This window comes from Cavia porcellus, unplaced genomic scaffold (assembly GCF_034190915.1).
Source record: "Cavia porcellus strain 051 isolate PalLab524CR breed Dunkin Hartley unplaced genomic scaffold, mCavPor4.1 scaffold_6, whole genome shotgun sequence".
Classification (NCBI taxonomy): Eukaryota; Metazoa; Chordata; class Mammalia; order Rodentia; family Caviidae; genus Cavia; species Cavia porcellus.
In genome coordinates this window covers 7658147-7670226 of record NW_026947489.1, presented here as the reverse complement: position 1 = coordinate 7670226, position 12080 = coordinate 7658147, and the positions used below count along the sequence as shown (strand labels likewise).

Here is a 12080-nt window from a genome sequence, read left to right as displayed (position 1 = left end):
TACTAATGGCATATTTAGCTAACGCACCTCCATAATTCAGCCCCTTTTCAAAAGCTCCATCTATGAGCACATGAGGTTTAGGTGGGGGGACATGTAGATATAAACCATAACAAGGATTTTGTTCTTTATTGCCTTTTTGTGATGTTTTGAGAAATATATTTAGCAAAAACAGTTCATGTGAAAAATGCAACCATTAATAAAACAATGCACTGGAAAAAGATAAACAAGACAGAAACTACAAAAGTAAGTGTCATTAACTAAGTTTTTTTTATTAAAGCTGCCTGGAAAGAACAAGATTCCATTGAGCCAAGAGAGTGGTGATGCCTTCAGTGACCGTGAAAGGCATCCTACAGGGTGACCCTCTTCTCTCTTTTCTCTCACAACAGTCATGAAGATTTTCAACTGCAGGTTAATTTTTTTTTTATTTTTTTTGTATTCTATTACAGTATTTTAATCATTTTTTACCTATTTTTCTGTAATGCAACAAATCATCTGAGTTTCCATTATTTCTTATGGCGAAATTCTCTTTGATATCCAAGTACTTTGGATTACAAGCATGTTTCTAGAATGAACTGTGCTTACAAAGCAAGGTTTTACTGTCTGTATATCAATGTCAACCTGTCTATCTCTGCATATATAACTATATTTGGTTTGCTGGTATTTTGGTATGACCTTTTCCATCTAGATTCATGTTGGCCTGTAGTTGTGCTTGTCCGTTTCTGTCTGATTTTGATACTACAGGACTCATAGAAGGAGTTAGGAATTTTTCCCTCTTTTTCTGGAAGAATTTGAAAGGGTTGGTCTTGTTTCTTCTTCAAATGTTTGTGAAACCATCTGGTCCTGAGTTCTTCATGAGAAGTTCTAAAAGTTAGTAATTCAATCTGTTTCTTTGTTGTAGGTCTGTTCACATTTTCTTTTCCTTTTAAAATAAATTTCATTCATTTATGTCTTACTAGGAACTTTTTCATTCTCCTTTATCTGGTTTGGTGACCTACGGTTGTTCCTGGCTTACACTTACAAACTTACCATGAGATTGGTAGTGATGCCCCGTCTTTCATTTATTTTTTAAATTTGGGCATTCACTCTTGCTTAGAGTACAAATTCATTGCTTCAGGTTCTTGGATCATCTTTAATAACCTGTGGTTTTTCTTATTCACCTATGCAGGGGTTTCTTCTCTTTCCTCAAAATCATATTGTTTGGAGTCACTGGAAAAGTGAGAGGGGGCCAGACATGAGAAACGTAGTGGTTCCCGGCAGAACAGATTTTTCTTTTCTGGGCTAAAGTGAATGAAATCACCATGAACAAGGCTCCTGGAGCCTTGTCCTTGTGAAGGAAAACTGAGGATTCTCCCAGCCTCCAGGCCTGGCAGCCTTACTTATCTCTAGGAGACGAACCGCGAGCTCAGGATTCAGGGGCAGCATGAGAACTATTTCTCCATCTCTTTTGATTTGGCTTCAGAGCCGGGCATTTAGCTCAGCAGCATAAGCTCCTGCCTGGCAAGCGCAACGTCATGAGTTTGATCCCCGGTACCAATAAGTAAATAAATAAATAAATGATTGGGCTTTGCAATGAGTTTACATTATTCCCACACTACAGCAACAGTGGCTGTGCTTCCACAGGTCCTCAGTTTGCACAGAGGAAGGACCTGTGCAAACACGATGACTGGCCTTGGAATTCAACCACGTCCACCCAGCACAGGAAGGCAGAGCCTTTAGGTCTCCTAGAAGTGAGAAAAGCCACTTTCTAAAGGGAAGAAACACAGAACAAATGGGAAAAAACAAGAATCAAAGAGAACTGGCCAGGATAGAGACTTGTATGCTTGTAAAGTTATAACTCAATAGACCTTAATGATTTTCATAGGGTTCTGGGTAACTGGATGATCTATATTTCTTGAAAAACAAGTCTAGGAAAAGGCTCCGAGCCAAATGGCTATAATTCGAGAAAGCATTAACTCACCCTGGCCCTTACCCCACGCCCTTCCACCAGCCAATGAAACCTCTGCCCTCACTTAATCAAAATATTCATTTTGAATATAATTGCACTTATAATGCAATCTGCCATGTGAGCCAAACTGGAGGAACTTTGCTACAAATGGGTAAAAACATGATTGTGTTGCAGGAGTGCACAGTGAGTGGAAGCAGGAATCTTGCCACACTCGTTAAAAATGTCTAGACTGCTTTCTCTGGTAGCTGCCCATAAAATAGCCCTCAGTCCCCACCTCCTCGGCACACATGCTGCATACCCCAAGAAAGAAAAGTCCTCACCTGCTTTGAGCACTGTGTTGCTGTCAGAAAATTTTAAACGTTTCTCTGGTTCTGCAAGAAATGCCAGTGAATGAAAAGGACAATCTAGGAGATAATGGAGATGATTAGAGCTTCTTGCCAGGCATTTGCTACCAAGGAGATGAAATAAAACATTTAATTACTTAGAGACATTTAAAGAGCAATTGGTAGTAGGCACTTTCTTGTTCCATGCATTTGAAATCTTAGCTAGCTTAGATTTTGCATCAAAGAATTTTGATTTTTTTCCTTCTGGGTCTGATAATAAAAACAAGAGGGTCGTTAACATAAAGTATTTGAAAAAGTTCTTTTTACGCCCCTTGTCCCTGTTACTTCATTGCTTGAACAGAAAATCATAAATGCCATATTCGAGTCACACTGAATTTCTTGAACATTTGAATTGCATGACTGCTGTGGTATTATGTCACTCTGAAATGGATATTCACTGAGGATGTGATCTGCATTTATCTTTCCAGGAAAGAAACAAAAACTGAATTTTTAATTCTTAAAAGCAAGTAACTTTAATGGCACTCTGATATGTATTTTTGCCCAGGTTTTTTTTTACTGATTTTTTCATAAGTACATGTGTTTTCCTGCAGTGGAAATCTTTCTACTGAAGAATAGCACGATATGCTACCCAAAATATGCCATCTTGGCAAAGGATTACTTTGAGCTAAAGGCACTTGAGAAACAACAGATGTAAGAAGGGCACTGTGGTCCCTTTTGTTCCTGAAAACAGGAAATAAACACTCCATGTACAGCATGTCTTCCTGCACCAGAAGAGAAACCTCATCCCATGCGGAGTGGTAGGCCAGAGAATTTTGCACAAACTTGTTAATATAGCTACTTTTCTGTCCACATATTGTCACTTTTCCACAGTTACCTCTCTGTTCACATAGGAAAACATTTAGGTTGTTTGGGTCTTCCTCTGAGGGCTCCCCTGTCATGTAAAACGTTTATTACGTTTGTGTGCTTTTCCCCTCTTAATCTGTGAGTTTAATTCTTGGGCCCAGCCAGGACCCTAAACAGTAATGTTCTGCCTTCCTTACATCACGTACCACTTTGGGTAGTCTTCAGATATTTTTCTTAACATAAACACTTTAGAGAGAAGTAAACTTGTTAGCGACGTGTGCTGGCACATGCCTGTAAGACCAACGTTCCAGGAGGCTGAAGCAGGAGGACTGCAAGTATGAGCCTAACTAACCTGGGCAACTTGGTGGCTTCCGGAGACACGGTCAAAAAAAATGGGCAAGATGGTGGTGTGGAGCAGTAGCTCAGTGTGAAGGCCCAGTAACCCAGTACCCCCACCCCCAAATGCGGTCAAGTACCCTGCCAAGCCCTGGGGTATGCGGGTCCCTAAGTACTTGGCAGACCTGTCTTTCTCAGACCCCTGAAGCAAGGATTAGCACTCTGATTTTATTGACTGGGACACTGAAATGTGCCAATCAGCCTAGGGTTCCTTTACTTGATTAAGATGGAAATCACGAATTGGCAAAGTGTATCTCTATCAGTCCTGATGTCACCACATGACACCAGGTAATGCGGGATGCTAACGGCGCACGGGACCAGCTGCTAGGCAGTGTAGCAGCTGGCTGCCCTGTACTGCGGCTGCACCATGGATTCGGCCTCTGCTCTTCATGGGCTGCTGGTCTCCGGAGCTCCACAGTGCTAACTGCACTGTGTGATTTCTGCTTCTTTGGAAATGACAACTCCCTCCAGGCTACTCAGGATAAATGTTTTAAGAACATTTACAGGATACAAGCAGGTTTATGGGAGCCCCAAAGTGAATGTTCAGTAGGGCCCCTGCTGCAGCACAGGAGTGGCCAGTACCCTGAAGGGAGGCCCCCCCCCTCAAACTGAAGCCTGAGAACAGGTCAGCGCTGCTTATATAGCAGCTGCAAGCCTGGAGGAAGGGCCCAAAGCAGGGAATCTTCTGGAAGGCTTGCTGTGAATACTGGCTATGCAAATAAGGGGCCCAGGTCCCTCTGCTTCTGACCTTAGCCACTCCAGGGGCCCCTCTCCATTCTAAAGAACGCAGCAGTGTGGTGAGGAGAAGGGCTGCACTGCCTCCTTGGCCACACCTACAGGAGTGGAGAAAGGGGATCTGCTAGCCAGGGGCGCACTAAAGCAAAGGGGTGCCAGGGGGACCTCTGGGGTGCCAGGGGACCACGGGGAGTGAGGTGGAGGGACAGACAGCCCTGCCTCGGGTGCTTCTCCTTTGTCTGTGTCAGCTGCTTTCCCAGTGTCAAACCAGTTTCTCATCTAATCCATCTGATTTGCAAGACCTTACTTTTTCTAGGATATCATGTCTGTGTTCTGTGTGTCTGTATCTCTACCTGTGTGAAGAGAAAGAAAATAAATGCTCCGCGCACATGCTATGGTGATTAAATGAAGTAATTCCTACAAATCCCTCGGAGTAATGTATAACCCATGCTCACTTTGTCGAACCCTCAGCTCTTATTTATACTTGTAGTTTTACTAACACATCTATCCTAACACGCACGGCTCCCGGCGTCAACCTGAGGTGGAGGGTGGGTTGGGATGACTTTCCTAGCAGTGTTTAAATTTCATGTTACTACGATCAGTTTATGTCTATCTTCATGCTTGCATTCTTCTCAGCAGAGTATAGAGAGGTGCGCTCTGACTTAGAGCTGATTTTTTAAAAGTCTTTTTTCATTAATGGAAATCTACTAGGTCGAGATGCTCCTGAAAGACACTGCTCATTTCCACATATCTGGGTAGCCTGACAGGGGGTTGCTTGGTAGACTATGTAAATAGCATAACAGGGAAGAAACCAGTGAAAATAACTGCTTAATTGTTGACAACAGCTTAGTCTTAGTTTTCACCTCTCTCCTATCCTTTGGTTGCTGCAAATATTTGTCTCAAGTTAGAATGACCTTCTGAATGGAACTTTTGAAGAACGTTAGACCATAGGAGGCTTCTCTGAACTTCAGTGCAAATTTTAATTGGCAAGCAAATTGAAGCAGATCAAATTGTATTGTTATAAGAAAAATGAATGTTGTAGTGGTGTATTTTCTGAGGAGGCCTCCGTCTTAGACTGTTTTGTGTTGCTATATAATACAGAATTTTACGTGGCTCATTGTTACAGAAGCCAGCAAGTTCAAGATTAAGAGACTGCTTTGGGTGTGGGCCTCTTTTGGTATTACATGGCAGGTGTCACATGCCAACAGAGGACGCTTGAAAGACGGAAATTAACCTTCTATAACAGACTTCCTCACTCCAGATTCCCCACCCCAGAGATGACAGTAATCCACTTACAGTGGCAGAGCCTTTATGATGGCGTCACCTCTTTTATGTCCCACTTCCCACCATTTTTACACTGGGGATTCAATTTCCAACACATGAACTTTCAGGAAGTCATTCAAAGGATTGACAGCTTCTGGCCTGAAGGCTGATGCTCCAGAATGTACTGTTGGATCTAATGTGGCCCAGGATATTATTACTCCTAATGTAGAAGATTTCAGCATGCGTGCATCACAACATGAATGTGATCTTGCATTAGGCATTGCAGTTCTGGTGCCATTATCAGACTGCATTTTCATATTGAATTACAAACAAAAATTTTATGCTACTTACATTTAATGAAATTTTAATAAGGTTGTGTTTTGATGTTATTATTCAAATAATGTATTCTGAATTGCTTTCCTTTGAATATATTTGCATTAAAGAGGAAATCAATTTGATTTAATTCTTTGAGGAGTTTACCCACTTTCCGGGTAGCTTTAAAAAGAGAAATTCAGTTTCTTTGTAAGGCAGAAATGGAGAAGAAACACATTGGGCCCGAGATCTGTAAAAGTAATGGCAGCAGATTGCTGATGTTCGAGTTAATGAAATGACTCACTTTGGGTGTTAGAATTGTACAATTAAAAATACATACACACACTGCACACATTATGGATTGTAAAGGATGAAACCTGTTTTATTGAGCCCTCCGGCTGATATATTAAGAAGTCGAAAGGATCCACATTATTGCAACTCTTGATCATTGATGCTCAAAATTAAATGGTCATCTCGAGAACACAGTTTTCTAGTTGCAGTGTTCCTTAACAGCGTTTCTGTTAAAATTCTATTTGCGGGTCCACTGAGCCAGTGACTTGGAAAGGATAACTCATTTGACCAGTGAGGGCCTCTTACATACATGCAAGAAGTTGTTTCGGTGTATGTTTTGTGTGGTAGTCTGCGCGTACTCATCTAGCTGATGAAGCTTAATGCAGAAAAAATAAATACAAAAACAGAACAAGCCTGTCTTACAGGCTCAAAGCAGTGGCAGGGAGATTAACTGGTTTTAATGGTCAGAGTGTACGAATTTGAGCGAGGGAAACCACAGAATACTTAAGTGCCTTTCTTGACCACATATACAAAACTAAATGCCGTTTCTTTACCTTCCACGGGCTTAGGTTCTTTATCTTTCTCCCACAATTACTGAGTTCCCCCCATTTACAAATATTCCTTATTTTAAGACGCTTATACGGCCTAAAAGTTTGCCTCAGCTTGTATGGCCCCAAACTTACCAGTGGGCCTGTTTAGGAATTTTGGTTTCTCTTTATGTGCAATGCTCTGATAAGAACATGCAAATTATTAAAATGATTGCTTAAGGCGGGGCTGGAGGCGCTGACGCTGACATCCCAACCTTAAGGATCGCCCTGATTTAAAGGCCAGCCTGGGCGACATGGTTTCAGGACCGGCCTGAACTACACTGCGACACCGTGTCTTAAAACAAAAAACAAGAAATGTTGCTGGTAGCCGGGGTTGGGGGTTACAAGTACCGCCGCTTCTCCCCGCACACCACGCGCGGCCCATCTCCCGTCCCCACCCGAGCAGTCGCTCAGCCCGCGGCCTCTGTGACGCAACGCGCGACCCTTGTGACGCAATGAGCGGGCTCCGCCCACGCGTCGCACGGCTCTGGCGCGCAGAGCGTACTGCGCAGGCGCGCTGACGCCGTTCCGCAACTCTAACCGTTAGAGTGAGCGAGCGTCTTCTCCGTGGCGTTGGCGCGAACGCCGCGTCCCCGCCGCTCCGGGGCATGCTGCAGAGGCGTCGTGGCCGGCCCAGCTCCCACGCGGTGGAGGACCGCGATGGGGACTGCGACGGAGACTCCGAGACGCCGAGCACGTCCCGCGGGCCGGGCGGCGCGTCCCAGGGCGCTCGCCGGTCCCAGGCCTCCCCCGGTGTGGGGCCGCGGACCCAGAAGCAGCTGGAGCTGAAGGTGGCCGAACTGGTGCAGTTCTTGCTAATCAAGGACCAGAGGAAGATCCCTATCAAGCGCATCGATATCATGAAACACGTGGTGGGAGACTACAAGGACATCTTCCCGGACCTGCTCAGGCTGGCCGCCGAGCGCCTGCAGTACGTGTTCGGGTACAAGCTGGTGGAGCTGGAGCCCAAGAGCAACACCTACATCCTGGTCAACACCCTGGAGCCCGTGGAGGAGGACGCTGAGGTGAGGGGCGACCAGGGCACGCCCACCTCGGGGCTGCTGATGATTGTCCTGGGACTCATCTTCATGAAGGGCAACACCGTCAAGGAGACGGAGGTCTGGGACTTCCTGCGGCGGTTGGGGGTGTACCCCACCAAGAAGCATTTAGTCTTCGGGGATCCCAAGAAACTTATTACCGAAGACTTCGTGCGGCAGCGTTATCTGGAGTACCGGCGGATACCGCACACGGATCCTGTGGACTATGAACTTCAGTGGGGCCCGCGGACCAAGCTAGAAACCAGCAAGATGAAAGTTCTTAAGTTTGTGGCCAAAGTCCATAATCAGGACCCCAAGGACTGGCCAGCGCAGTACTGCGAGGCCTTGGCAGATGAAGAGAACAGAACCAGGCCCCCTGGGCCCAGCGGCCCATCCCAGTCCTCCTGAAAGCCGCAGTGGACTCCCAGGGACTCCTGGAACCAGCGTCTGCAAGCAGAAGGCTTGAAAGGACCGGGGACCTGGGGACAGGACGGAGGGAGCGCGTTGGGGCAGTGCTTGGATGGGTATAGCCTGACGATGTTTGGTAAAGTTGGGGATTGTTTTGATCCTGTTGTTTGGTTACAGATTTTCACTTATAAACAGGAACATTTTGTTTTATTACCTTCGGCATAAACTGTTTTCTAGCTTTGTAAAACTAACTGGAAAACTGTATTGTGGTTGACATTTAAGGAAGCATATAATGTTTTGGTGCCAGCAAGTAAAAGCAGAAGAGGCTATTATGTGGTCTGTTATTCCAGTTCGTAAGGAAAAGTCTTTATAAAATTAAAAGTGTAATTGCCTGTGTCTCTTCCACCTGAACACATCTGTTTTATTTTTATATGTTTCCTACTTTGACAACTATTATGCATGGTTCCAAGCAATGTGCAGAATGTATTTTCTCTGAGTAATAAATTTTTATATCATAGTTATTAGTCATTTCTACTGCTACCTCTTGGTTCCATTTAGGTGTTTTGTTTTTTGCTGCTATAGTTATAATAAACACTGTATTTTTATAGTCAACCATTTCATGTTTTTTAATTGTGAACCTTAAGGACATTTTGTAGCTCAAACCAGCATCCTAAAAAATAAAATGCTCTGTGGAAGTTACTTTTTAAGTTGGGTCGTGATGTAAAATATTTTTCACTGCAGGTCTCCAAAAAGTTTACAGCAAAATGATTGCCATGCCTACTTGGGAATCAGACTGTCTTGAGTATACAGGTCCTAGCTGTATTATAGAGACATTATTAACCTGTAACATGGGTTAGGGGTAAAGAAGTTTATGTAAAGTTCTCATGGAAATTCCTAGTGGAGGATTTTAGTTGTTACTTCATTCCTTAAAATTTAAAAAATCCTGTATTTTCCTTGGTCTGGAGCTATTTTTTCTAAATTATTCTTAGAAGAGGAATTACTGATTCAAAAGTTATAACCACATTTTTCTCATTTGGCTCTATGATATAGTTTTATGGAGAAAGAATGGAAAATACAGTGATTACCAGGTTACACGGAACAGTAAGAACTGGAAAGTTAGACATGAGATCACCCTGAGCATGGAGAACTTCACTGTCCAGTACAGCCAAGGGCTGTGTGTTGTGCTCCTGTAACTGAATTTAAATTATGACCCTTGCTGATTTGTCGGCATTGTCATTTGGGGGTAGGTTTTAAGCTCTCCAAATCTCAAGTTCTGTGTCTATGAAATTGTGAAAAATAACTGTCAGAGTTCGTTACGTGGGTTAAATGACCAGAAGAAAGAGTTCATAATCTCATTGAGTTTTTCCATAACAGCTAGCACAAAGCCGCTGCCTCTATGTGGAGAGTCAATGCGTGTTTTATTCAGTGAACAAACACTGTTTTGGGAGAAAGCACTGCAAATTAAGCACAATGAATGAAATTCTTTTGGTTAGGAAAAAAGAGAAAGTGAACTTCATCAGTGTACTGATGTCATGTGGAAGAGCTTGTGCTGGGTCTACAAGAATGTGAGGTTTTAGGTTTTTATTCCGTTGGATTGGGTTTTGCATTTTGTTCATGGAATATAGTTGGTCCTGTGGTCATTTCTCACTTTTCTCTTTAGCTCAGTGTATTAACTCTCTGTACCTGCCTGCCTTCTTGTGTGTTGATTTTTCATTTCTGGTGAAAATTATTAGCCAGCACCCGTTTCCAGGGGTATCTGAAGCAGACACCACCTGGTTTTTTCAGAGATTGTATGAGTCACTTTCTAGTCACTGGACAAAATACCTGACACCTGCACATTAAGGGAGAAGCTTATTTTGGCTCATGATTTCAGAGGATTCAGTGCATGGTGGGCTCCAAGGCAGAATGGTGTGATGGGAGAGCATAGTTGGGGATGCTGGGCTGCTCACTGCAGGGCAGCCAGGATGCAGGGTGAAAAAGGGAAGATGCGTAACAGTACCACACCCTGGTCATTCCCCCATCTCCAGCCAGGGCCTCCTAACAACATGCGCAGCTCCTGGGCTCGTCATGGGTGAGTCAGCTGATGAGTGTAGTGTCCCCATGATCCAGTCACCTTCCAGACATGAAAATTTGGGGTGACATTTTAGATCTAAATTGTAGCAGGGATGGGAACAACCATTCACATCTTTTGTTTCAGATTTTAAAATACAAAGCATAGACCGAATCATACGTTTAAACCTTTTTTTCCTTATTCTTTTGGAAGTAGCAAGTCTTTGGATACCACACCATCATATGAATTCATGATTGTACAATATATGTGTGTATAATAACCTACAGTTTTATTTTGAATGCTTTACGACTTATATAAGTGTGGTGTATGCTTTTTCAGTTTGTGTTTACCTAATTATTACAATTTTGGGGATTTAGCCTTGTAGATACATATAGATGTGATACTTGTTTTATTTAGTGAGGATAAAAACTAATTTATCCTTTCCCTAAAGGGTAGAGAGTCTCTTTCCAATTATTTGCTATTTTCAGGGAGTGTACACTGCTTCCTTAGGCACGTGTGAGAATTCTCCAACCAGAAGCAAACACAGCCATCAAGAGCCTTTGCCAAATGGGTCTTGGGCTTGTATCAAGTTATGCATAGCTTACCTCTTCCTTCCTTCCTTTTTTATATTGAGATTAAACCTACAGAGCACTGAAAAACATCCCTCTTAATTTTTTTTTTTTTTTTTGAGACAAATTCTTGCCAAGTTGCCCAAGTGGCCTTGAGATCATGATCTGTCTGCCTCATTCCCTCGAGTACCTGGAATCACAGACGTGCGCCACCCTGTCTGGCTCACCGAGATGTTTCTACCCCGAAAGCCTTGTGACTCCTTAACCTTTTCACTATCTTCTCAGGCATCCTGGTAGTGATAAGGTATTGTGACATTACCTTTTCCCTCGTGATTATTTACTTGTGTCTCCCTACCTTTTACTTCCCCTTTTGGCAGTAAGTTTTATTTGTTAGAAATGTTCTACTCTTACTGATTTGTAGGAGTTCTTCATACATTGTACATATTCAGTGTTGCCGTAACCCTTTGCAAATATCTTCTACGTGTTTACTTTTTTGTCACACAGCTATTTCAATCTTAATGTGTCACATTGCTAGTGTTTTAAAGGCTCTATTTTTTGTTTTCTGCTCTAAAATAATCTTAAAATGTTGTTTTGGACATATATCTGAAAGATAAGAATTGTCACATTAGGTCTGATGATTTTCCTGTTTATTGAGATGGTTATCTGGTGGTTTCTTTTTCAATTTATTTACCTTAGATTTACAGTCCTAAAATAGATCACACTTTAGTCATGGTGTCTTTGTTTTTAGTTTTTATCTTTATCTTGGTCAGAGTAGATGCTTTGTATGATTCTCTTCAAATCTTTTGAAATTATATATATATATATATAAAACTTTAAAAACATGCTTTTTCTTGAAGTGTCTATACATTTTTTGGCAATTTCTCTCTATATATATTCATAAGTGATGTTGATCTTTAGTTTCATTTGTTTGTTTGATTTTGAGGGCCAGGTTGGCCTTAAGCTCAACTGTGTAACCCAGACAGGCCTGAAACGCAGCAGTCCTCCTGCCTCAGCCTCCCCAATACCAGGATTAATACCAGGATTACAGGCGTGAACCACTGTGGCTGGCTTCTCTATTATCTTTCTCTAGCTTTGGTATCAAGGTAACGTTAATCTCATAAGATGAGTTAGAGAGTGTTCCCTCCCTTTGGTTTTTGCCAAGGGTTTGAGAAAGATTGATAGTAATTTTTTAAACGTTGGAAGATTTCACCAGTGAAGCCAGGTAGGCCTGAACTTTTTTTGAGAGGATTTTGGTTTCTGATTTAATATCAAAACTTGCACATTGAGAATTTGTGCTTCT

The 12080-nt window shown here is 42.7% G+C and overlaps 2 protein-coding genes across 7 annotated transcripts in view; both read left to right on the top strand.

Moving 5' to 3' along the window:
- The window catches only part of Entrep2 (endosomal transmembrane epsin interactor 2), a 412216-nt gene that overhangs the window by 284326 nt on the left and 115810 nt on the right, over positions 1-12080 (top strand). The gene's annotated exons all lie outside the window — the stretch shown is intronic.
- Positions 7222-8860, top strand: Nsmce3 (NSE3 homolog, SMC5-SMC6 complex component). The gene has a single exon (XM_005006303.4). The coding sequence runs from the start codon at positions 7325-7327 to the stop codon at positions 8159-8161; it is 837 nt and encodes a 278-aa protein (XP_005006360.1). The 5' UTR covers positions 7222-7324; the 3' UTR covers positions 8162-8860.

Bases quoted from the DNA above. Each gene is read 5' to 3' on its own strand.
- Nsmce3 (XM_005006303.4), top strand. From the start codon at position 7,325: ATGCTGCAGAGGCGTCGTGGCCGGCCCAGCTCCCACGCGGTGGAGGAC.